The 26,600-nt window shown below is 33.6% G+C and overlaps 1 protein-coding gene across 4 annotated transcripts in view; it reads left to right on the top strand.

Annotated features, from left to right (window-relative positions):
* The window catches only part of CNTN1 (contactin 1), a 349,581-nt gene that overhangs the window by 229,778 nt on the left and 93,203 nt on the right, over positions 1 to 26,600 (top strand). For all 4 annotated transcript variants that reach the window (XM_072798336.1, XM_072798338.1, XM_072798337.1 and 1 more), the window contains one exon: positions 15,356 to 15,476. In XM_072798336.1, the coding sequence (XP_072654437.1) occupies positions 15,356 to 15,476 (121 nt within the window). The remainder of the gene's footprint in view (positions 1 to 15,355; positions 15,477 to 26,600) is intronic.

The following is a 26,600-nucleotide window of genomic DNA, read 5'->3' as shown; positions in this document are numbered from 1 at the left end:
CACGTGAAGTTTGAGTAAAATCCACTAAGCCACTCAGGTGTCCCTTTTTTGTTGTTGTTTTTTAAATAATGTTTTGATGTTTTATTTGATTCTGGCAACATTTCAATTACCGAATATCATTTGTTCATTTAAAACTTTATACTAAGCATACACCACAAGCAGGAACAGTGATGGGCACTAGGGTGAATAAAACACTGAATGAAATAAACACTGGCATCAATCCAAAATACATCAGAGGAAAAAAAATAAATAAAATAAATCAGGTATTCTGTGAGTTTAAGATTCAAATGTAAATATTTTGATAGCTATCAAAACTGATGTCATTGTCATCATTAGTTTTAATAAGTTTAACTGCTAAAAGTCAATATCAGAAACTGTAATTAATGAAGAAAGATTATATAAATAAAAATTTAAGCTTTTCATTTCAAAGAAGTAAGTTCGTATTTTCCAATTTAGTTTTAATGATAAATTTTCCTCAATGTCATGTACCCTTTGACTTTAGCTTGCTATTCTTGACATTGACCACCATGTGGCAACCTTGCATAAGATTTCAAATTTCAAAGCCTGGAATAATTGGGACTTAAAGCTTTATAAAATCAAATATATTTTCCCATACTTATATGGTCTAAGATATGTAGTTATAGGTGATTTAAAATATTCTACTTTATAATTTTTCAGTTATATCCATAAAATCAACAGGAAAAAAGCAATTGTACATTTTTGAAGAGGTACATTTAAGAATTTATAGTGAACTCCCCAAGACTAAAAATTACATTGCCATTATATTTAATGATCTAGCTTCATGAAAAACTCTCTTGAATTAATTATTTGAAAAGTATATAGATATTTCTTTTAAAGCTGTGTGTAAACACTTAATACTGATTATAGAAAAAAGTAAGTTATTTGCCTGTTATATCATTTATTCTTTCAGTTATTTAATAAACATTCACTTAATGTTATATTACCATGTATACAGGTTCAGTAAATATTTATTTTGAACTTGAACTTATGCATAGGAGGATGTTAAGACTATATACATATAAATATATGTGAATCTTAAATTATTTTAAAAATTGAAGCTTTGACACAATAAACTTAGAAGCAGTTTATCTGGCATTCTTTTATTCTGTCAAAGTTATGTGGCAAATATATAACTTATTCAAGTCCAGCTATAAAAATGGCTTCTATTTTGATTTTCCAGTTCAATAGGTACTTTACTCCCTTAGAGTAAATACAAAAGGCAGAGAATCATTTTACTTATCAATTTAATTTATAACTCCTTTTGTTCTGGAAAGGACTTAAGACTATTCACCCCAAAAACATACAGATTCATAATATACCATTTTATGCCTCTCCCATGGTGATGCCTAGTTTGTGGAAATTACTTTTTTTCTAGTAATCCAACTTCTGACATCTGCTTTGAGTCATTTTTTTCAACTATTGAATAATCTCCCTGTCAGAGCCATTATCTTAGTTAACAATAGGAGTTAAACTTTCCAATTCTCGTTATTGCCCCTATAATAGCTTTTTTCTGTTTCTCTGAATGTAAATAAATGTTAAATTGTAATTCAGCAGTAAGTTATTATGTATCTGTTTTGAATTTATAAATAGCATATGGATTGTTCAGAGGCTCTACTACAGTGGTCCTGGGCTCTAGGCTTCATTTGGCCACTTATTGTGTGACTCTGAGCTAATGATTAAACCTCTCTCAACTTCAGATTTCCCTCTCTATAATATTTTATAATTTTATAATTCACTTACTTCATTCCGGTTGCTTCACTGGGTTTGTGAAATTGGTTACTTTGTAGTATTTTTGTGAGGATTCAATGAGAGAAAGCCTATAAAGAGCTCGACACAAATTCTGGCAGATTGTAAGCAGTTATTAATACTGTGTATAATAGAGCAATCATTCCCCACTAAAATTTCCAAAGACTTTTGCTGTATAGTTTTTTTTTTTTTTTGCTTATAAATCTCAATTCTCATACTTTAATTCTTGCACTGCTGTTACACCGAGTACCTAGTCTGAAACAAAAAGTTCTAGCTACTTCCTTCATAGGGGTACAAGAGAGGTAGTGACAGTCAACATTTATTGAGTGCTTTCTGTTTTGCCAGCGTTGAGTTAAATGTTTATGTGTTTCTCAGTTCATCTTTCCAGCAATCCTCTATGGAACACATATTATTGTGATTTTTCTCAGTTTTCAAATGAAGAAAATAAGGATTAGAAAGGTTAAATGATTTGTCTGAAGTGATCATACCACGCGTTGGTGACAGGAAGGATCTGAAACCAAGGTGGTCTGACTACAGACCCTGAAGACTCCTCTGCTCCAGTTTCTAAGCCATTAGTTAAAACTCCTGTCTGTGTCTCCTTAAATAATTCCCCTCCCATTGTTTGAAGCACTATAAGACCATACTGTTCAACTCCTAATTTATCCTATAATTTTGTTTTAATGAACTTTTTACGTTCACCCAAGGTTATCCAAATTACTTTAATCTCCCTATACTAATAGCAAGTTTCGCAATACATTGTAAATCAAGTCTACATAGATAGTTTCAGGTGGTCTCTAGTTCTAGGCAATTCTTTATTATCTCTTTTAGGTATGGAGGTATCTGTGTGTTTTTTCTGCCTGTACAGATAACACCATTCAAAACAAAGGAAGACATATTTCTTACTCTGAGGTTTTCTATTTAAAAGAAAACATTGGGACACCTGGGTGGCTCAAGCAGTTGAGCATCTGCCTTCAGCTCAGGGCATGATCCTGGAGTCCTGGGATCGAGTCCTACATTGGGATCCCTGTATGGAGCCTGCTTCTCCCTCTGCCTATGTCTCTGCCTCAATCTCTCTCTCTCTCTCTCTGTGTCTTTCATGAATAAATAAATAAAACATTTTTAAAATAAAGAAAGAAGAGAAAATATTAATTATCTGGAACATGTCACAAAATTGTGCTTAATTTGAGATATATATATTTCATACCAGAATATATTAGGAATTTGAATAGAAATTTTGCTTTTGTACATCCATCAAGAGAAAGTGGTGGGAGGAAAGGGAGAGTGACGAGGGAACAATAATAATAAAAGTGTTATTGGCTCTCTGTTACTGCTGAGCAAGAAGATAAAGATTGTCCAGAATTATGGGGTAAAGGTTGGAGGAGAAAAGGAAGCTCAAACTATATTCCAGGCAAAGGCAAGGATCAAATTAGAGCTGAAGAAAATCGAGAAGATCAGCAGGCACAGTAAGATGATGCAAGCCCTAAAATGATGCTTCTAAACCAGGAACAATTTTTCTCCCTAGAGGACTTTGACCATATGTGGAGACAATTTTGGTTGTCACAACTATGAGGAGGAGGGGAGAGGGCTATATGTTATGGACATCTGTTTAGTACAGGTGCTGCTAAACATCCTATAATATTGAGGACAGTCCCCTACAACAGAGAATTATCTGGTCCACATTGTGAATGGTGCCAAGATTGAGAAATGCTACTTCCAAGGAAGATGAAAAAAGAGAGACTTAGAAATAAAGGGACTGGCCCCTGAAAGATTTTAAGCATAATGTGTCAGAAACAAAGAGAAATTATATTGTTTTGAGCAGATGAGAGTGATTAGAACAAAAAAAAAACATATGAGGCTATCTAAAACATTTTCCAAAATAGTATGAGTAGTAGATGATAGACTTCATGTGTTTCATGATTTAAGACTTAAATTTTGAGAGACACCTGGTTGGGTTAAGCAGTTGAGCGTCTGCCTTTGGCTCAGGTTGTGATCCTGGAGTTCCAGAATCAAGTCCCATCTTGGACTCCCTGCGTGGAGCCTGCTTCTCCTTCCTCTGCCTATGTCTCTGCCTTTCTTTGTGTCTCTCATGAATAAATAAAATCTTAAAAAAAATAAAGACTTAAATTTTGAGAGGTAGTAAGAGAGAGAAATATGTAAAACATATATAGTGCCCTAACATAGTTCTGTGACTCCCACAAAACTCACAAAGACATTCTACCTATTGCCAAATCCTTTCTATGCTCTTGGGAGTAATTAATTGATAAGATTAGAGCATTCTGATAAGCAGATAGAACATTCTGTTTTACTTTACTCTGTCACTGACCTTCCTTTTACTACCCAAATAGACCTTTATTTACACCTAACTGTTACCTTTTATTTACTATTTTCTACCGGTAAACACAGAGGTAGGTATCTATGTTCACTAGATGTGTCTATACATGTGTTGACTTCTTTTAGATCATTATACTTCCTGTGTAGAGACCATGTCAGCTAGGGTTATTCTCTAGCATAATACCCCATAGCCTGGTCTTCAGTAAGCATTTGTTGATGTCAATGCTAATAGATTAAGGACACATAGCAGCAAGTTTTGTTCAGAAATGTACAAGCTTCGAAGAATCTCCAAAAATCCATTCAAAGTCCCCTTTGTTTTATATAGAACTCCTTGTATACTTAAGCATTACTGCAGTAATTATTCTGGCAAAATATTGCAAGTATTTAAAATTTAAAAAGGAAGAAATAAGCATGTAATCTTTTGGTATCTTAAGAATTTTATAATTTCACATTATGAACTTTGATGTTTTATTTACAATATCACACTAGAAATACACTATTTCATCATTAGCTGGCATATTCCAAAAAAAAATCTATCTAATTTTTTCACTTGGTTTTTAAGAACAGAACATTATCTAAAGATCTGGAGTTTTGTTCTGATTTGGCCTTTGAGAAGTTATAGGTCAGGACAGTCATTCTGAACTTCAGGCTTCTCATCTACCAATGAGGAATTTGGGCTGCATCAGAAGTTTTAAAATAACAAGTTTTTAGTAGCAGAATCCTTTTTTGTAAAGAGAATTTAAATCAGAAGCCCAATAAAAAAAAAAAAAAGTGAAGGTGAGGTTGCTCTGAGTTAAGAAATTGTGTGCATGTGTGGGTATATGTGTGGGACTCTACAGAGCCATGTCCCTAACCATGAGACCTCTCGTTTCTTCCTGTCCCATAAAACTTCCCATCTGATCCCTTCCTCTACCATGTGATCCTTGAAGATCTTCAGAACCCTAAGGGAAGCAATGTGAAAACCATATGAATTAATATCAACTTTACTTTCAACTCTAAAATATTGGTTCTAAATCCAAGGCTTTGATGTTTTTGTCCATAAATCAAAATGCTTACAGGAAAAAATGTTCTTTTTGAATTTTAATTTAAAATTGTCCAAATGATCAAAATTGGATGCTTCAGCCATCAAAATAGCCAAATTTAAGGATATTCTATATTTCCATTAGTTCTATAAATACCTGGTGACCACTTAGTAATAATTCTAGACCACTTTCCTAATTTAAGTTTTTATATTTGTGATGATATTATTTCATTTTCATAAAATTTTTAAGTCATACCTTTAAAAAAAATTTTCAGATTCAGGCAATCAATGCTGAAACATTACTTAAAACAACACTAACTTAAATATTAGGTAATATTAGGAAATTAGTGTTAATTATGTTATATGAAAATGGTTTTGTGATTATGTAAGAGGATGGCCTTTTTTAGAGGTTCAATCTAATATTTAAGGAATGAAATAAGATAATATCAATAATTTGTTCTTTAAGGGTTCAATAACAGATGGACACATTGTATATGGAGACAAGGAAAGATAGCGCTAGCCAGCTAGATAATTAGATAAACACGGTAAATTTACAATTGTTGAATCTAATGGTTGTTATGCAGGTGACTGTGCTACTATTCTTCCTATTTTCTTATGGTTGAACCTTTAGATAGATTAAAATTTTAATAAATAAATATGTAAAATAATAGCATTGTATTCTTTCTGCAATGAGAAGCTACCCATTTTTACCTACCAAGCCGTGAACTTAAATCCCATTGTCTGATTCATGAAACAATATCTTGGAAACAATTTGTCCTGGTCGAACCAGTAGTGTGTGTTAACTATGGAGCCTTGCATGAGCCACTTAACTTAAAATCTCAAATTCTTCGTCTCTAAAATGGAAACATCGGTGGCTCAGTTGGTTGAGCATTCCACTCTTGATTTCAGGTTGGGTCATGATCTCAGGGTCATGGGATGAAGAGGGATCCATACTCAGCAAGGTGTCTGTTTGAGATTCTTTCCCTTTGGTTCTACCCCTCCCCCCACTCTCTCTCCAATCAATCTTTAAAAATAAAATAAAAAAGAAACATAAATAGTACCTCCCTAAGTATTATAAAAAATAAGAAAATGTATGTAGAGTAGCTAGCACATTGTCAGCTATCTGAAAGACACTTAACAAATTAGATCAGGTATTCCCAGGAGCTTAGGAGTAGTGGCCACAGTGACAGCAGGAATGATGCAAGTAGGAGCAGCAGTTTTAATAGTAGTATGAGTATCAGCAGAAGTATTCTATCAATAGCAACAGTACTAACAGTAGTGGTGGCTATAGTTAATAGTAAATTATGTCCTCTTCCCAAAAATATGGTTACGAGTAGTAGAATATTTATTTATAATAGTCCCTGGCATGTACAAAACCCTAAGCATTTGCTGGAAATCGTGTTAATGATGGTTTTGTTGAAGTTTGCAGTTACAGTGATGCATCTTCTATAGTTAATCCTCCTTTAATCTAAAAAGCCAAAAGTAAAAATGATTTTTTTAATTTTTCATGGATATAACATATACCAAACATATTTAATAACTTTTGCTCATAAGTTTCTAGAATATTCTGTTTAAAAGATATTCTTAAAAAAATTTTTAAAAAAAAGATATTCTTTCCTTCAGCCTTCTGTATCTGCCCCTTCTTTATGAACTTCAATGGAACAAAGACATATTTTTGTTGATATATAGCTATTATGAGTTCTAAGCTTTACCTAGACCTTGTATGTACCAGACCAACATATTTCTTCATGTATTATGATTAATTCAATTTGTTAATATAACTAGTAATTCAGATTCATTTACACTGCAGTGATGAATTTGAAGAGTTAGTTCACGGGGATGGGGGAAGAAAGGAATGGTGCATTTATATTTTGGAAGTCTTTTGATTTAAATTTGGGAAATTTCTAAGTGGTAAACCACATATACACTTTGGAACATCCCTGAGCTGTGCTATCACAATTTCCAGTATGTGATTCAACTCTCCTCACATGAAGGGAAGCATTTTGTAATTCAGCCAAGCTGTGGTTTTTTAGTGAAAATATAGAGAGCATTCGTATCTAATTTGTGGCTAGAATGTGCTGAGGTCCATGATCTTTACTTGCTTTGTAAGCGTTCTGTTGACCACTGAGAACCTCAGCTTCTCCTGAGGTATGGAAAGAGCTATTACCATTTATAAAAATTTCAGGAAAGCTTTTATACATACACAACTATATTGGAAATGATATAGTATATTTTTCCTTTGCTTTCCTTCTTAAGACATTTCAGTGCCACACCTTTACCAAATATAGAGCAAATGAAAATAGATGTTAAAGTTGCTTATTATTGCTTTATACAAGTAGTCTATCGTTACCTACCTAAGTCCTAATGCTTAAAATTGAGCTGACATTTAAAAGTACTGCAGCATTAAACTTTTAGAATAGTTTAATTGAAAGTTTAGAGTTTATTCTGAAGATTCATTAAATATAAATTGAATATGATATTTTAAGACATAAAATAGTTTGTGTTTTTCATTACATGTGAAAAGTATGAAAATCATGACCACATTATTTCTCTGAAAATAAAATAAATGAATATATAAGCAGCAATATGTTTCAAACTGAGAATCTGGGAGAAAAAAGGATAGCAATTTTATTAAAAAAAAAGAATATTAGGTGTACAGAATACAAATATTTTACGAAAGGCAATTATAGTGTCATAACTTGTTTATTTTTATATTATGTTTCTGCCCTCAATTTTTTTTATTGTGAGAGGTTGAATTAAAAAAAACATTTTAAATTTCTGAAATGTTTTATTTTTTTAATTTCAGTCTAATCACAGGACTCTGACTCCTTAAAATAGTGTGAGTTTAGCAACAGGATTATCTTTCATTTAGGCATAGTAAGCAATCAAAAAAAGCATGTAATAGGACTAGTTTCTTTTATTTTTATTCAGACATTATTTTTCTCAAATATAACTTACTATCTTGAGTCATAATAACTTAAAAAGATTTTACTTAATATCTTTCCATTACTAAATATTTAGTGTCACAATGCAGTGCTAATTAAGAATAGGAGAACACATTAAAGCAGTATGTTTTCATATATATAGTGTTTAAATTATTTTATTTTTTCTCACTAGAAAATTACTCAGAAATATGTGTCAATTAGCCTTTATGATAGCTCAAGAAAAACTTATTATTATTATCACCATACGTATACATTTATTCTCTCCTTACCTCAAATATTTTTAAAATAGTTATAAATAATAAAATAGTATTCCTTTACTTCCTTTCTTAGATGAATCCTATTTAGTAAGGCAGTATGAGGAGTTAGGCCAACTACAAAGGGGCACCATCTCCAAGACCATCCTCACTTCTGAAATGAACTACAAATTCCAGGGGTTGCCAAAATCACCCTCAGTTTTGATTTGCTAGAAGGGATTCACAGAACTCCCTGAAAGCTATGATATTTATAGCTACAGTTTATTACAGGAAAAAGCATACATATTAAAATCAGCCAATAGAGGAAGTGCATAGTGCAGAGTCCAGGAGAGATACCAAATACAGAGCTTCCATTGTTCTGTCTCTGTGGAGTTAAGATGCATTACTTTATCAGCTTAGGTATATGGCAATATGCACAGAGCACTGCCATCCAGGAAAGCTTGCCTGAGCTTTGGTGTTCAGAGAGTTTATTGGAGTTGAATCATGTAGACATGATTGACTGCCCAAACAGTTAATGTCAGTCTCTTGATTGACTGATACCACATGACCCAAAGCCCCTATCCTAAGTCACTAGATGGTTTCAGACCCTAAGTCTAAAATTTTATAGGTGTCTCTACCCACTCTAAATCATATTAGACTATCCAGTACAGCCCAAAATACCCAGGCAAAGAAAGATACTTTAGATTATCTTCCAGAAGCTGAGGAAATAGCAGACCTCCCTTTGGGCAAGGTTAAAAAAAAATTGTTTTAAGCTTTTATTTATTCACGAGAGACACACAGAGAGAGGCAGAGACATAAGCAGAGGGAGAAGCAGGCTCCCTGCAGGGAATCTGATGTAGGACTCGATCCAGGACCCGGGGATCATACCCTGAATTGAAGGTGGATGCTCAACCACTGAGTCACCCAGGTGCCCCTCAAATTCTTTACAACAAATACAGGTGGTTGGAAAACTTAGAGGTTTCCATTCTCTTTTATGTTAACTGCATTTTTTTTCTATAAATTAACACATTATTGCTAAAACTTTTATTTCCTCATGAAGTTAGTTCATAAATAGTTTGAAATATATTATTGATGGCAGTTTATCTCATGTATATAGATACAAATAGTTCTCAATTCAGTTATTTTATCTTATAATATTGTCATTATCTATCTGGAAAAATCACACAAAATTACTAAATGAATTTAATAAAAACATTTTAGATAATAAGCATTTATTAATTCATTCATGTAATATTTATTTGTTGAAGTCCTCCTGTATGTCACATATTATAATAAGTAACTTGTATGTAATAATAAATAAAACCTAGTCCCTCCCCCGAAAAATTACAGCCTAGTAGAAGACAGCTGTACACACACACACACACACACACACACACACACACACACATATATATAAAACACAGGGATACAATGATGAACAAGAAGACCAACTGTAATCCTATAATTGTACAACTATTTTACTGCAGTTGAGATATATGACATAAGGCAAAAGGTACAGTGACAAAATAGAACAAGAAAAAATAATAAATCTTGCTTGAGGAAATGAGTAGGTATTGGTAAGTGTAGAGAATTTACTTAAGTGAATGTGATAAAAGGGTGGAGATATGAGGGGATCACAGTCTAGAAGAAACACCATGGAGACCACATATGAGAGAGAACACAATGCACTTAAGATCCTTAAAAGGTTATGTTCTCCTGGAGAGCAGAATAAGTGACATGGTACTAGATGAGCTGGAATATTGGACCAAATCTAGAAAACGGAGCCAGTTTGGCCATATTCCAGGAAGAGGAAATTTTTTAAGCTTTCAGTGAGTTGTATTTATACAAAGAAGGGTGATTTGGTCTTATTTGTGTTTTTAAAAGATCACTCTGGGTACCAAGTAGAGAAAAGAGTAAAATATTACAGGAGTGGAGACTGTGATCAAACAGGGCATAGTAGTTCAGTGAGAGATGTTAACAGCTTATAAAAGGAAAGAGGAGACAGTAGTGATGGAAAGAATGGGTAAATTAAGAAATTTATGATGGAATTATAAGGAAGATGAAGACGAAGACGAAGACAAAGAAGGAGGAGGAGGAGGGCAGGAGGAGGAGGAGGAAAAGGAGGAGGAGGAAGAAGAAGATAAACATTGAGAATGTCCTTGAAGTTTCTGGGAAGTGTGTTACCATAGATGATTAGAAAGTTGAATGTGTGGGAAAGATCAACTGGTATCAGAAGTCAAGTAAAATAAGTTGAAGAGATGAGAACCAGATTAAAATGAATTAAGGAGTAAGAGATAAAGAAATGAAAAAAAAAAACAAACAAACAACTAAGAACAGAAAGTCCCATTTTGAAGAATAGGTATTATCTGATCCAAGCAACCATCATGTAATTAAGCAGCTTTCCACAAGGAAAGAAGAATAATTCTCTTTTTCCAAGGGTGAGAAGAGAAGAGCAGAGAGAAGTAGGAGATGAGAGTGGGAATGGCTACCAGCATTATGGCAGGGCACTGGGAAAGGTAAAGTCACTGAGAAATCCCTAGTAAAAATACAACCAACAGGACTTTTAAGAATAGAAATATGTAGTGAATGATAATTTTCTTTTTTGTGTGAATGGTAATTTTCAATGTTGAATTGCCCCACTTTGTAGGATACAGCCAATTCCATCCTCTTCTATTCAGTAAATCCACCTTAGTGGGGAATACTTTGTGATATTAGGTTTTACAACAAAATAGAGAAAGATGAATTTCTTGTCTGGCGCTCCTTGGTATGGCAAAGAAATAACTGACCACTGGAGCAGAAGGAAAGTACCTCCTACCCAAGGAATTTTCAGGAATCTTGAAAACTGAATTTATAGCCAATCTAGACCTCTAGATACAAGAAGACCCCCCAACTGACATTAAATTCTATAACCTCTAGCTACATTTTTACTAAGACTGGCTAATATCAAGGATCAATGTGTGTATCCTCTGGCCAGTTCTTTATATGGAGATAGTAGCATTCTATTACAACCAACTGAATCAATCCGCTCAGATTATAACTAGCGGTTACAGGCATACCTTATTTTACTGCACTTCACTTTATGGCTCTTTGCAGATAATGTGTTTTTACAATTGAAAGTTTGTGGCAACCCAATGTTGAGCAAGTCCATTGGCACCATTTTTCCAATAGCACTTGCTATTATATTTGTTATGATTATCTGCGATCAGTGATCTTTGATGTACTATCGTCATTGTTCTCTAGTACCAGGAACTGCACCTAGAAAAAGCAAACTTAATAAATATTGTGTGCATTCTAACTGGTCCACTGACTAGCTGTTCCGACTTTCTCCCTCCCTATTCCCTGAGATACAACAATATTGAGATCAGGCCAATAGCCCTATGATAGCCTCTAAGTGTTCAAGGAAAAGAAAAAATTTCAAAAAGAAAAAAAAAAAAGAAAAGAAAAAAGAAAGAATTTCATGTGTCTCACTTTAAATCAAATACTATATAAATAATTAAGCTTATAGAGGAAGGCATGTTGAAAGCCAAGATAGGTCTAAAGCTAGGATTCTCGGCACCAGTAAGTCAAATTATAAATACAAAGGAAAAGCTCTGGAAGGAAATTAAAAGTGCAACTCTAGTGAACATATAAATAATGAGAAAGCAAAGCAGCCTTATTGCTAGTATGGAGAAAGTTTTAGTTGTCTAGATAGAAGATCAAACCAGCCAAAACATCCCCTTCAACCAGAGGCCAATCCAGAGCAAGGCTCTGACTCTATTCAATTCCGTGAAGGCTGAGAGAGGTGAGGAAGCTGCAGAAGAAAAGTGTGACGCTAACGTAGGTTGGTTCGTGAGGTTTAAGGAAAGAAGCTGTCTCCACAATACAACAACACAAGGAGAAGCAGCAAGTATTGATGGAAAAGCTGCAGCCAGTTATTCAGAAGACCTACCTAAGATAATGAAGGTGGCTACAGTAAACAAAAGATTTTCAAAGTAGACAAATCAACCTTAGAAGATATCATCTAAGACTTTTCCTAGCTATTGAAAAGTCTTCACAACTTCAAAGGACTGGCTGACTTTCTTGTTGGGAGCTAATGCAGATGGTGAATTTAAGTTGAAGCCGATGCTCATTTACCATTCTGAAAATCCTAGGGCTGTTAAGAGTTATGCATAATCGACTCTTCCTGCGCTCTATAAATGGAACGGCAAAGCCTCGCTGGTAACACATCTGTTGACAACATTTTGAAATATTCAATATTGTTGAATATTTTAAGCCCACCGTCGATACCTATTGCTCAGAAAAGAAAATGGTTTCTTGCAAAATATTACTGCCCATTGACAATGCACCTGGTCACTAAAGAGCTCTGATAAAAAATGTACAAGATTAATGTTGGGCTCATGGATCAAAGAGCAATTTCAACTTTCAAGTGTTATTATTGAAATACAATTGACATACAATGTTATATTAGTTTCAGGTGTACAACATAGTAACTCAACACATTCTATACATTACTTAATATTCACAGTAAGTATAGTCACCATCTGTCACCATACAATGTTATTACAATATTATTGTCTGTATTCTGGTACTGTATTTCATCTCCATGACTTATTTATTTTATAACTGAGAATTTGTACTTAATCTCTTTCTTCTACTTTGTCCATTCCTCCACCCACCTCCCCTCTGTCAACCACCAGATCGTTCTCTGTATTTAAGAGTCTGCTTTGTTTATTTGTTTGTTCATTTTGTTTTTTAGTCTTCAAATATAAGTAAATTACATGGTATTTCTGTTTCTATGACTTATTTCACTTCAAATAATATCTTCAAGATGTAGTAAGTGGCAATATTTCCTTCATTTTTATGACTAATATTCCATTGTGTGTAGTGTGTGTGTGTGTGTATCACATCTTCTTTATCCGTTCATCTATTGATGGACACAGGGGTTGCTTTCATATCTTGGCTATTATAAAGAAGTCTGCAATAAACATGGGAGAGCATATACCTTTTCAAATTAGTGTTTTCATGTCAAGTCTTATTATTTAAGAACTACATTTCATAAGGCTATAGCTGCCATAGATAATGATTCCTCTGATGGATCTGGGCAAAGCAAATTGAAAAACTTCTGGGACAGATTCCCAGTTTTAGATGCCATTAAGAATATTTGTGATTCATGGGAAGAGGCCAAAATATCAACATGAACAGGAATTTGGAAGAATTTGATTCCAACCTTCATGGATGACTTTAAGGGGTTCAAGATTTCAGTAGAGGAGGTAAACAAAAAATATAGTGAAAATAGCAAGAGAACTAGAATTAGAAGTGGAATCCGAAGATGTGATTGAATTGCTGCAATCTTTTGATGAAACTTGAAGAGATAAGAGTTGTTTCCTATGGAAGTGCAGAGAAAGTGGTTTCTTGAGATGGAATTTACTGCTGGTACAGAAGCTCTGGAGACTGTTAAAATGACAACAAAGGAATTCAAATATTACATCAATTAAGTTGATAAAGCATCAGCATGGTTTGAGAGGATTGACTCTAATTTTGAAAGAAGTTCAGTTGTAGGTAAAATGCTGTCAAAAACATCACATGCGGGCAGCCCTGGTGGCGCAGCGGTTTAGCGCCGCCTGCGGCCCAGGGCATGATCCTGGAGACCCTGGATCGAATCCCATGTCAGGCTGTCTGCATGGAGCCTGCTTCTCCTTCTGCCTGTGTCTCTGCCTCTCTCTCTGCATCTCTATGAATAAATAAATAAAATCTTAAAAAAAAAAAAAACCCTGGGAGTGACATCCTATCACATTTGCCATAAAAAAAAAAAAAAAAGAAAAAAGAAAAAAAATCACATGCTACAGAAAAATCTTTCATGAAAGGACGAGTCAATTAATGGGGCAAGCTCCTGTTGTCTTATTTTAAGAAATTGCCACAGATATCCAAACTTTCAAGAACAACCATACTTGTCAGTTAGCAGCCATCAACATCAAGGCAAGAACCTCCACCAGCAAAAGATTATGACTTGCTGAAAGCTAATATGATGCTTAACATTTTTTACATATAAAGTATTTTTAAAGTATTTTAAATTGAGGTATGTACTTTGCTCTTTTCAAAGATTTGTTTATTTGAGAGAAAGAGAATGAGCATACAAGAGGAGGGGAAGAGAGAGAAAATCCTAAGCAGACTCCACCCTAAGCATCCTAAGCCCTATGCAGGGCTTGATCTCACAACCCTGAGATCACGACCTGAGCCAAAACCAAGACAGACGCTAACAGATTGTGCCACCCAGCTGGCCCTGTACATTGCTTTTTAGGACATAATGCCATTGCATACTTAATTGACTATAATATAGTGTAAGCATAACTCTAATATGCACTAGGAAATTAAAACATTCATTTGACTTGCTCTATTGTGGTGATCTGGAATTGAACCCACAATATCTTCAAGGTATGGCTATATTCTTAACTTCATTAATTAAAAAAGTAGCAAACCTAAACACTTTACAAAACCAGTGAGGAATTTAATATATGAAGGAGCCACTGGCAAAAACTATGGTAAAGCAGAGCATTCATTCCAAATGCAGTCATTTAAAAAAAAAAATCAAAACTTAAAAATGTGTAAGTCTATCCTATTACATAAACAATATCCTCCTCTATTATTAAAATATTAACCTAACCATTACTTTTTCATCTTCTAAGATAGCTGGATATTTATGATTAGAATAGTTAATCAATATATTTAGTTCTCAAGACAACCAAATGTCTGCTCGAAAATGGAATTTTCCAGGGACACCAGGATATTGCAATCTGTTAAGCATCTCAGCATGGCCCTTGGATAATAGAAACAATAGAATGTTAAATATATTTGAGCTAAAAAGGATCTTAAGTAATTTATTCATTTAACTTTTCACTTAAGATACTGAAGACCAGACTTGAAGTAGCCTAACCTAAGTAAGGACCGAATTGGCATAGCTAAAAGAGATACCTTTGAATGATGCTCATTTTGTTAGGGGGGAATTGTACCTTTTGTGTCCTAAGTGCCATATAATTGGTGAAGATTGTAGTGACGTGAATGACTGCTATTTTTGCTAACAGCTGGATTCCAATGGGGAACTACTCATCCGAAATGCCCAGCTGAAACATGCTGGTAGATACACGTGTACCGCTCAGACAATTGTGGACAATTCTTCAGCTTCAGCTGACCTTGTTGTTCGAGGTAAGAGTTTCCACATTTTAAAATCATGAAACCAGAGGTATTTGACTTGCATAACTATTGTATAATCTTCTGGTAACTCTGGTATGAATTCTTACATATTTAGAGTCTTGGTCCTTGAGAACAGCTCCTCACCCATGCCTAAGAATGATTTATGCCAGACAAGTAGTAAACAAGACTGATTTTGTTTGTTTTACTAACTACATGTCTTCTAGAAATTTATACCACATACCTCCTACTAAATGTTTGTACTTTTTAAACTTAGTATTTACCAGAAGTTCTCAGTTTCTGCTAATACTTTTCATGTGTTGAATATAGTGTTGTTTCCTTTTGTATTTTTTATGGTAAAAACATACTGATGCTATTTACTATGACTTCAAGTGTTACATATTTATCACTATCACTTCAGAATAAAAAGTTAATTTTTTCATGTATCATGTTTCTATTTCTTGCTGGTTTTTAGACTAGTGCTTTTTTCTTACACATAGTTGAGAATGTGCTACAATGCAGTCTTATTGAAAATACAGCCCCCTTGATACTGACCTTTGCTGTATAGCTGGGAGGCCAATTTAAAACATCATTCATTGGCTCTTTACTCGTTGCCAACAGAATAAAGACGACTTCTTCTAGCTAAGCACCAAGAATCTTGATGTACTGACCTCAGCCTGTTTAGCTTTAATCTTTTACCATTCCATGTAACCAACTCCACTGTCCAACCAGTTCACAAAAATATCCTAGAGTTTCAACCTCTGTTCCTTGGTTCACAGCATTACTTCTAGGTTCTGTAGTCGTTGTTTGTTGCCCAAATATTAAGCCATCCTTTAAGGCTAGGCTCAAGTATTGCCAAATGCATGAGTCCTTTTCTGATATCCCAAATATGAGTTCCTCTCTTGTAAACTTTATTAACAGTTAATATTTTCTTTAATGTGTTTTATAGCAATCTGTGCATGTGTGTTATCTTCTCTAATAGGTTGTGAAATTCATATGTGATTTTTCATTAATCCTTAAGTGAGCTGCAGAATCCCATTCCATAATTTCATAGCTCTATCGCTCTTTGTCATATTAAAATTTTATTTTATTCTTTTTTACATTAAAATTTTATTTTTTCACATTTCATTTACTAGAAATATTTATTGGCTATTATTTATTTCACATCTTTAGTCAGTTTTTGCACAATCAAACAAATAACTAGTAAATAAGATGATACCTGTGGTTCATATTCATTCCCCTCTGGATCAGTATAATTTCACAACCTCATACATCTCCTGCAGTTGCCTCTAGAGCAGTGGTAATATGGAGTCCTTAGATCACACTAGGGAAATGCTTAAAAGCCTTTTATTCCAGATGGACATATTCTACAATAGAGTAATAGAAGTCCAACTCAATTTTCTTCATCCAAATGAACTTAGACATTCATTCCATATATCCCTTATGCTAAATTGAAGAAAGTTCATTTAACTTCTGTATTTTCATTAAAAGTATTTTATGATCTTGGACATCTATTATATTCAAGAGTTATCAGAGGAACTAGTTCACTGTTCTTTCTAGTCAGACTACTAGCTGCTAAACCATTTTCAGCAATAAATTATGTGTATATTTAATTGAAGTTGTTTCCATATTAAAATAATTAGCATTTATATTACAACAAGGGTTATGTTTGGGGCGCCTGGGTGGCTCAGTCAGTTAAGTTCCAGACTCTTGATTTCAGCTGGGGTCATGGTCTCAGGGTTGTGAAATAGAGTGCCGTGGGTGTGGAGCCTGCTTAAGATTCTCTCTCTCCCTACTCCCACTTCTCCCTCTCTAAAAACAAAACAAACAATAGGGGTTATGTTACAATGTTTGTACAGCAGTTTTTTCATATAATTACAATGTGGTAAATTCCCAGTATTTAGAAGGAAGAGGAAGTTAGAGGAGTATAATCAAAGAGCATCAATGGTATTATCCACACATACTTAGGTAGTTAATAATCACCGTAATGTATATATTTTAAAGACGTAAAACTAATAAAAAGAAGCTATTGCAGGTATTGTAAAAAAATATAAAGTAACTTTCTTTAACCTTTTTAGTTCCAGGAAGAAAATACTTTAAAGCAATAGAACCTGACAACTGCACTTAGTAGAAACTGTTATAACATTTTAAGTCCCTACACTATAGCAGGATATTAACAAAATTGTACAAGTAGATGAAAAGTATTATTTAGGACTGTTAAAAGTCTACAAGTTATAATCATTCCCCAAACTTTATTTTTTATAATCTAAAAGGTATTTATTTTATGTCAAGAGAAATTTGCAATTAAAATAGTCAAATACATATATGCATAGTTTATAGTACAAATGCATATATGCAAATACATATATGCATAGTCAAAAGTGTATATGAATTAGACCTTCAAATACGCTTTATATACTCAAGTCATGGGGTATAAAATTAAACAATTTTCTATATTTATTATAGTAATGATGAGTAGTATATAAGAACACTTAGCATGCCTCAAGTAATATTATTGGTCCATTTAGCCACTTAGTTATGTTTTTTTCATCTAGTCCAGGAAATCATAATATGTTCTTTAAACAGTCAAGAAGCCCATGGACAGACTTCTGTGGGTTCATGGACTTCCTGAAATTGTATGCAAAAGTTCATGTGTATGTGGCATGGCTCTGGGAAGAGGATTTATAATTTTTACGAGATTTTCTAAGCCAGCAATGGCCCAAAAGGCCATCTTTGGCCGAAAGGCCCAGAAACTTAGCCCATTTTTCTTTCTTTCCCTTATCTAGATCAAGACTCTCTAAAAAGAGAAACTAAAGGATGATACTAAAAAAAATAATAATAATAATTAAAAAAAAAACAAGGACAAAAACCTAACTAGTTCCATGTAGTGAGGTTTAATAACTCAAATAGATTATGAATTGCTTGTGAAAATTTCAGTTTTCACTCAACCTTTCAAGAATATATGTCTCAAATCATATCAAATGTGTTACATATGAGACATTAGATATCTATAAAAACTTACTAGATTTGAGAACTAATTCTAGCTTATATTCAGGTATCAGTGATTTAAATCGCAGATTCAGAAATTAGTGCTATGAATGAGGCAGTAAACAGATTAGAGAGGAAAGTAATTTCCTCTGATGATCACTGAGAAATTTGGGGTGCAAGAAAACTAGCTTAGTGCATAAACTGTTATGCCCTATGAAATGAAAATGGAAATATTTGGACATAACTTAGACAATATGGTTTCTTTTAACCCATATTACTTGAAGGGAATGAATAAATAATGAAAATTATTGCTGCTATCCATATCGTGTGTGTGCGTGTGCATGTGTGTGTGTTAACAATCATGGATCAGAGGATACCTGGGTGGCTCAGTGGTTGAGCATCCACCTTCTGCTCAGGGCGAGATCCCAGTCCAGGGATTGGGTCCCCCATCAGAATCCCTGCAAGAAGTCTGTTTCTCCCTGTCTCTGTGTCTCTGCCTCTCTTTGTGTCTCTCATGAATAAATGGATAAAATCTTTAAAAAAAAAATCATGGATCAGTGAGTGTATGTGTGTAAATTTGTATGAGAGAGAAAAATGTATTTTAGGCTTATACCTTTCATCATTATTTTAAACTGAGTTTAGAATAGAGGTAGTGAATTAGTTAAATCTGAGTGCTTCTAAATATAAAACTGAAATTAAATATAGAAAAACATAGCCAAAGAAAAATGTAACTTTGGATCTGATTTCATAGAGCTTTTTACTCAGAGAAAACTCACCCCCCACCTTTTATCTGTTTAGTGTATGATAGGATTGAGAAATAAGGAAAAGCAAATGTCAACTAAAAACAGTTTACAAAAATAGCCCAATAACCATTGCCAATAGCCCAATAGTCATTGCCTTTGTAGCAAGCATAAAGGTTTATATTTAAAAATCTATAGCACTTCAATTTTTTTTAATCACTAATTGAGTTCACAGGTGCTCCAGGATTAGACCATAAAAATGGTACACATTGTCTGTTCCTCCAGTTATGTAAACAATTTCAAATCCTAGAGTCAAATTGGCCATGTAATTTTCACTTTTGATTTCCAAAGCTGCCTTTTATGCTATTTCTATCCTTTCACTTTGAATATATTTCTGTTAGTCTTTGTATAGTATAGAGACTATTTTTCAAAAGTAACTTTTATTCAAGCAGTATTTTCCTGGAAGCCCTATACATAGAATTCAAGTCACACTGATTGGAAGAAATCAAAACTATTTACTTTACTGGCAATATGCTCACTCTATGTTCTAAAAACTCTTTCACTAAAAGAATCAAAATTTTTGGATAAATTAATATACATTCTTCCTCACAGCCTTGGCAAAGGCAAAAACTACCCTCTCGAAATAGCGAGCTTTCAAACCAGCCCCCTCAGTATTCTAACAGATATTAAATAAATAAAATATGAAATTATGTCAGAAATGACAAGCAATAATGAGAATCAGCAGTTAGATTGGTAGACAACAATAGTGTTTGAGTTCAGAGTACTTTACATATTCTACTCATTGGAATAAGAATGAGGATATTCCCACCCAGATCTTTAAATAAAAGGGACAATGGTAAATTGAGTTGGAAACAAGATACTATAAAAACGAGAGTTTAAAGGAAAAAAACAAAAATAATACCTATAAATGAAAAGGACAATCATTGAAAATAAAAAGCCAATAAATAAGTTAAACAAAAATTAGGAAAGATTAAGAGAGGATAAAGACCTAAGAGATAGTATATGAGGAAATAAACACATTTTAGCACAGAGAAACAAAGACAAATTTTCAAAATGAGATTATATTAAGAATCTAATGAGAAAGCAATACTTGTCAAATCAGATTACTAGAAGGAATATTAGATAAAGTAGGAGAGAAAAAGTTTTCAAAGAGATAATGAATATAAATTTTGGAAAATTAGTGACAGTATGGCTTCTCATTTTAAGAAGCATGATGAAACACAAGAACAATTAATAAACATAAATAAAACTGCAAAATATTAAAAACCAATAGAACATTATAGAAGCAGCAAGCGGGAAAAAATATTTTTTTTTGCAAAGGCATAGTAATATATTGACCACAGACTACTCAGCATTAGCAATATCAAGTCATAAAGGAAAAAAAGTCACAAAGTAACTGGAGGAGATAGACTTCATGATTGACCTCAGTCATCTTGCTTTCTGGTATACCAACCCTTGTATAATCCCTTTTACACTGGGAGTTGCTTATATATGGCAACAGAAGTGACACTGATAAACACTGTCATGAGTCACAATTCTCCTTCTCCCTTGGTTCTTGGAACTCTCAGTCTGGAGGAAGCTAGCTGTCATGTCATGAGGACATTTCTTCAGTTTTGTAGAGAAGCTTACATGAGGAGATAAAACCTATTGATAATCAGCATCAATTTCCCAGTCATACAAGTAAGCTATCTAGAGAGGAAATCCTCTAGGCAAGCTTTCAGGTGACTGTACCCTTGGACCAAATCTTGATCAAGAACTCTCCAGCTAAGCCACTCAAAAATTCTTAATTCTCACAGAAACTGTGAGAGATTATGTTTATTGTTGTTTTAAGCCACTGGGTTTTGGGGTAATTTATTATGCAACTGCAGATACTACTACAGCCGTGGAGTAATGTCTTCAATATGCTAAAAGAAAAGTAACTATCCATCCAAAAGTGTATACCCAGACAAGATATTATTCATCATGAGAAAAAATAAAGTAATATTTAGACAAACAGTAACAGAGTCTATCCTCCAAAGAAACTGTTATGTATAAAGGAATGTCTAGTGGGTAAAATTCAGGAAGAAAGAAAATAATCCCAGAATAAAATTTTGAGATGTCAGAAAGCATGGTGAACTAAGAACCCAGTAAACATATGATTAAATCTAAACAAATTGAACTAAACCAGACTTTAGGACATGCTGTGGTCTGCATTTGAAGGCTGAGAAGGATGATAATTTGCCCTTGGATCAAGTTAGTAGTCATTTTTACTTCAGATTTTTATTAAAATAGTGAATTAGACATATATCTGTATATATGTATGTATATGCATATGTATGAGTGTTTTATATGGTCAAATATACAGAATACATGAAAATGATAATCATAAAACATAGGACAATGGTTACTTCTGGGGTTGGAGAGAGGAGAGGAGGATGTGATTGAAGAGGGAAGGGACCCACAAGAAGCTACATCTTTATAAGTAATGTTTCATTTCTTAAGCCAAGTAATGAGAATATAGGTGGCTATTTCTTATTTTTTATAACTTTCCCTAAATGTTAAATATTTATTAATTAATTTAATAAATGAGAGTCACAAAGTCACCTGTTATCCACTTCCTCACACCAACCTCAGCAAAGATTAATGAAAAATCCTTGTGAGGATTTTTAAAACTCTGAGCAGAGTTTCCAAACAGAGCTGTACTTCAGATTTACCAATACAATTAAAGACACAGAATTCTAGCCCTCTCTTAGAAGTTTTTGAATTAATAGTACTGGGATGAGTTTAGCAAAGTTGGATTAAAGATTGTCCTGATGAACCATAGTGCATCAGCACTGGACACAGAAAATAACTCATCCAAATATGCTCAAATGATTTTAACAAAAATGCAAAAGTAATTCAATGAAGATAGACTTTTTAATAAATGATGTTGAAACATTTGGGCATTTGTGGGCCAAAAAAAAAAAAAGTCTTGACCTACACCTCAAATCTTATACAAAATCAACCCCAAGTAAATCATAGACTTAAATGTAAAATGTAAAACTATGGAACTTTTAGGAAAAATTATAAATGTGAAAATGTTCAGCAATTAGGTGTATGGCAAGAGTTCATAGACTTGACACCAAAAACATAATGTATAAGCTGAAAAAGTAATTAACTGGACCTCATCAAAATTAAAAACTTTTGCTTTGTGAGTCTCTGTGAAGATGATGAAAAGACAAGCTACAGACTGGGAAATACTTGCAGACTGCATGTCCAATAAAAGATTTATTTAAAGAATAGGTAAAGAGTTCTCAAAACTATAAAACATTCCAATATGACAAACAACAAAAGATATGAGCAGATATTTCAATGAAGAAGGTATACAGGGACACCTGGGTGGCTCAGCTGTTGAGTGTCTGCCTTTGGCCCAGGGCATGATCCTGGAGACCCTGGATCGAGTCCCACATCGGGCTCCCTTCATGGAGCCTGCTTCTCCCTCTGCCTGTGTCTCTGCCTCTCTCTCTCTGTGTGTGTCTCTCATGAATAAATAAATAAAATCTTTAAAAAAAAAGGTATACAAATGGGAAATCAATATTTAAATGTTGTTCAACATCATTGGCCATTAGGGAAAGGCACGTTTAAAACCACAATGATGTATCATTATATATCCATCAGAATGACTAAAATTTTTGAAAAAGTAGTATTGTAGAGAAAGTGAGTCACTTGCATACTCCTTTTTTTTAATTTTTATTTATTTATGATAGTCACATAGAGAGAGAGAGAGAGAGAGAGAGGCAGAGACATAGGCAGAGGGAGAAGCAGGCTCCATGCACCGGGAGCCGACGTGGGATTTGATCCCGGGTCTCCAGGATCGCGCCCTGGGCCAAAGGCAGGCGCTAAACCTCTGCGCCACCCAGGGATCCCACTTGCATACTCCTGATGAAAATGTAAAATGGGACAGCCACCCTAGAAATGAGTATGGCAGTTTCTAATCGTGCTTACCGTACACCTAGTAGTTGTACTCATAGGCATTTATCTCAGAGATATAAGAACATCTGTTCAGAGAAAAATATGTAACAAATGTTCATAGCAGCTTTATTCATAATAATCAAAGCCTGGAAAAAAACACATGCTCATTCAAAGAGGTGAATGGTTCAATCGTGGTATATCGTACCATGGAATACCACTCTTCAGTAAAAGGGAAATGATATACTGATGCACACAACTTGAATGTATCTCAAGGGAGGTATGATGATTGAAGAAAACCAACCTCAAAGGTTACATGCTGCATAACTCCATTTACATAGCATTCTTAAAATTACAAAATTATAGAGAAGGAGAATAGATTAATAATAGTTGTCATGGGTTAGAGAGGGCAGAGGAAGGGAAGTAGATGTGGCCATGAAAGGATACCACAGAGGATCCTTATAATGAAATTATTCTATAACTGTGATGGTCTATGCATCTGACAAAACTATTAGTTGCACAGAACTAAACAAACATTCAGACACACAAATGAAGGCATGTAAACTAGTGAAATATTAATAAGGCAATAATATAAAAATTAAGATAAACTTAATTTGATTACAGCAAAATAAATTTTCTGGTTGTACTATTATAATTTAGTGTTACAAAATGTCAGGGTGAGGGATGGGCAAAGGAGCAAAGGATCTTCATAATTTTCCACAATTGCATGTGAATCTACAGTTACCTCAAAACAGAAAGTTTAAAAAAATCATTCAACATATAATATACTGAAAATATAAAGAAAATAAGTACTGATGGGCTCTTTTTTCAAGGATAGTATAATTAGGGTATAATTGGAATGCAACACACCCAGGAATAATATCTGAACAAGTGAAGGCCGCAAACTACCTTCTAGTTCAGTTTTTATAGGTAACCTCCAGACCTCAAAAAAAACAAGAGGGGCTTGCAGCTTTGGGGCTAGCATTGAATTACTGAAGGCAACAGAGGACAATGTGCATGTTCTTTTTTTTTTCCGTAGGCATTTTTATCTTTCCTTCAAATAAATATTAAATATATTTTTCTAGTATTATTATTATGGAAGACATCAAATTAATATAGCATTCCAAAGTGACCAAATGTTCAAACCTGTCTTGGGTTGATCAATCTTTATTTTATTTATTTATTTATTTATTTATTTATTTATTTATTTGGTTTTATTTATTATTTATTTATTATTTTATTTATTTTATTATTTTAATAATGCCCTAAAGCGATTGCAATACAGTGGTCTAACTGGTATTTGGAAATTATTGTTCTAGTGAATCCATGGAAAATAGTTTGCAAATGATATTGCTTTGTTTATCAAATGTATTCTGGGATAAATTACCTTAGAAATGTGTTTCATAAGAAAATAAGGTCCTCTTTTCCTCCAGTATGTCTTATGCTAACCAGACAATTGAAAAAATGATATTAATGTTTTGCCATAAGCCACAGAAGGAAGCTCTGATATAAAGGCCATGAGTGGCATGGGAATGGAGAACAACCCAAGTGGGGAAAAGAGCTAAGTCCATCAGTTTTTCCCTCCCCTTCATCATCATTTTAGCACAGGTGAACTTAAAGCCTAAGTCCCACTAAGATAGTTTATTTTATTTATTTACTTTAAAATTTTTAATTTATTTACTCATGAGAGAGAGAGAGAGAGAGAGGCAGAGACATAGGCAGAGGGAGAAGCAGGCTCCCTTTGGGGATCCTGATCTGGGACTCCATCCCAGAACTCCAAGATCACAACCTGAGCCAAAGGCAGATGCTCAACCATTGAGCCACTCAGGTGTCCCTAAGTAAGATAGTTTAGCTTCAAAACCTTTACAGTTCTTCACAGAACTAATCAATCTATGTATCAACATTAAGAAAAAAATATAATATGATGAAACATCCCCTAACTAGAGCACTAATATAAAAATTAAGATAACCTTACAAGAGATTATAATGACATTCTTGGTATTATGACATTTAAAGTTGCTTCTAGAAGATTTTAGTAAAAGATTTATTTCTACCAAGGGAGCATATATAAACTCAACTAAAAATAATATTGTTTATCAGTGTGAAGGAGGTAACTTCAGAATTAACCTTTTAAAACAGATGTGTGTATAATATAGCGAAAGGAATTTAGAATTTAAACAATGGTAAATTGCATAATATATTTTTTTGCATAATATTTTAAAACCCTTCATAGTTTAAAACTATTCTTAGCACCCCCCAAAAAAAGAACTGATTATTAAACTTCAAATGTTTTTAGACTTTTTAATAAAAATCTAAACTAAGAGAATTGATATGAATGTCTTTGTTGTTGCTGTCATAATAAATGTTTTACTTCTTAGGTCCCTGAAATACATTTCAGGTTGCTTCATGAAGCAAGTTTTGACACATGAAGAGCCCTGAATGAATGTTCTTTAACAAAAGACATTTCTGGAGAATTTAAGCTCTTCAGCTAAAAGAGTTTTCTTTAGAGGGAAAGGTTTTTCAGGATTTATTCAGCAGCACTTGTGGGAATATTTCTGCAGCTTGCCAAACCTAAATTCTCTTTCATGAGTGCACTTTTGGACAACATTCAAAAATGGACCATAAAATTAGGTCACAAAGCAAGAAATTAGGCTTTGACATCCGTGTTTTACCACTTTCCCTGGTATTTCTGCTGTATTATAAATATTCTTGGCATTGCTACCAGCTGTTAGGAAGACCTTACTGACGTCTGGCTGAACATAATGTTTACCAAAATAGAAAATGCAATCAAGACTATGCTTTTCAGATGCCCCCCCTTACGTCTTATATATTATATTAAGCACAATTTCTTAATGTAAGTCTGAGATTTAAAGGTAAACAAAAGAAAAAAGACTTTCACTATCTGAAACTGGTTTTTGGTCTAATTTTTAAACTCTATATGACACATGAAATTTGGAAATATTTTGGGAAAAGAGTAGCTGAAATTAAAGCAGGTAGCACAAAAACTGTTTAAATCTTATATCCTAAATCAAGTTTAAAATGTGTATATAGTTATATTAGAAGTTTGTATTCATATTGTTTTACGTGGATTTTTATTTAGATAAGTAGTGTGTGTGTGTGTGTGTGTGTGTGTGTGTGTATGAAGCTTTCCACTTTATTCCTAAAGCCAAAATACAGTTGCAGAATGGAAATGGATGTAAGTTAGATGCCATCTCTATTTGATGTAATCTGTTGAAATTTTTATTACTTGGCCTAATGATATGGTCACTAGACTCTTTCTTAAGGAGGTTATGTTGGTTGATGACTAACCCAGTTTTAAAACTTGTGTTGAATGAGTTAACATAGCCAAATAAATAACCTGATGCAAGCTGTCGATATACTTTTTAGTCTGAATAATACTGCTATATTTTAAATCATCAATGTGTTGACTAATGGTCTTTTCTTCAGGAAATGCTCTTGAATA

This window comes from Canis lupus, chromosome 25, assembly GCF_048164855.1.
Source record: "Canis lupus baileyi chromosome 25, mCanLup2.hap1, whole genome shotgun sequence".
Classification (NCBI taxonomy): Eukaryota; Metazoa; Chordata; class Mammalia; order Carnivora; family Canidae; genus Canis; species Canis lupus.
This window is presented reverse-complemented; position numbering and strand designations above follow the sequence as displayed.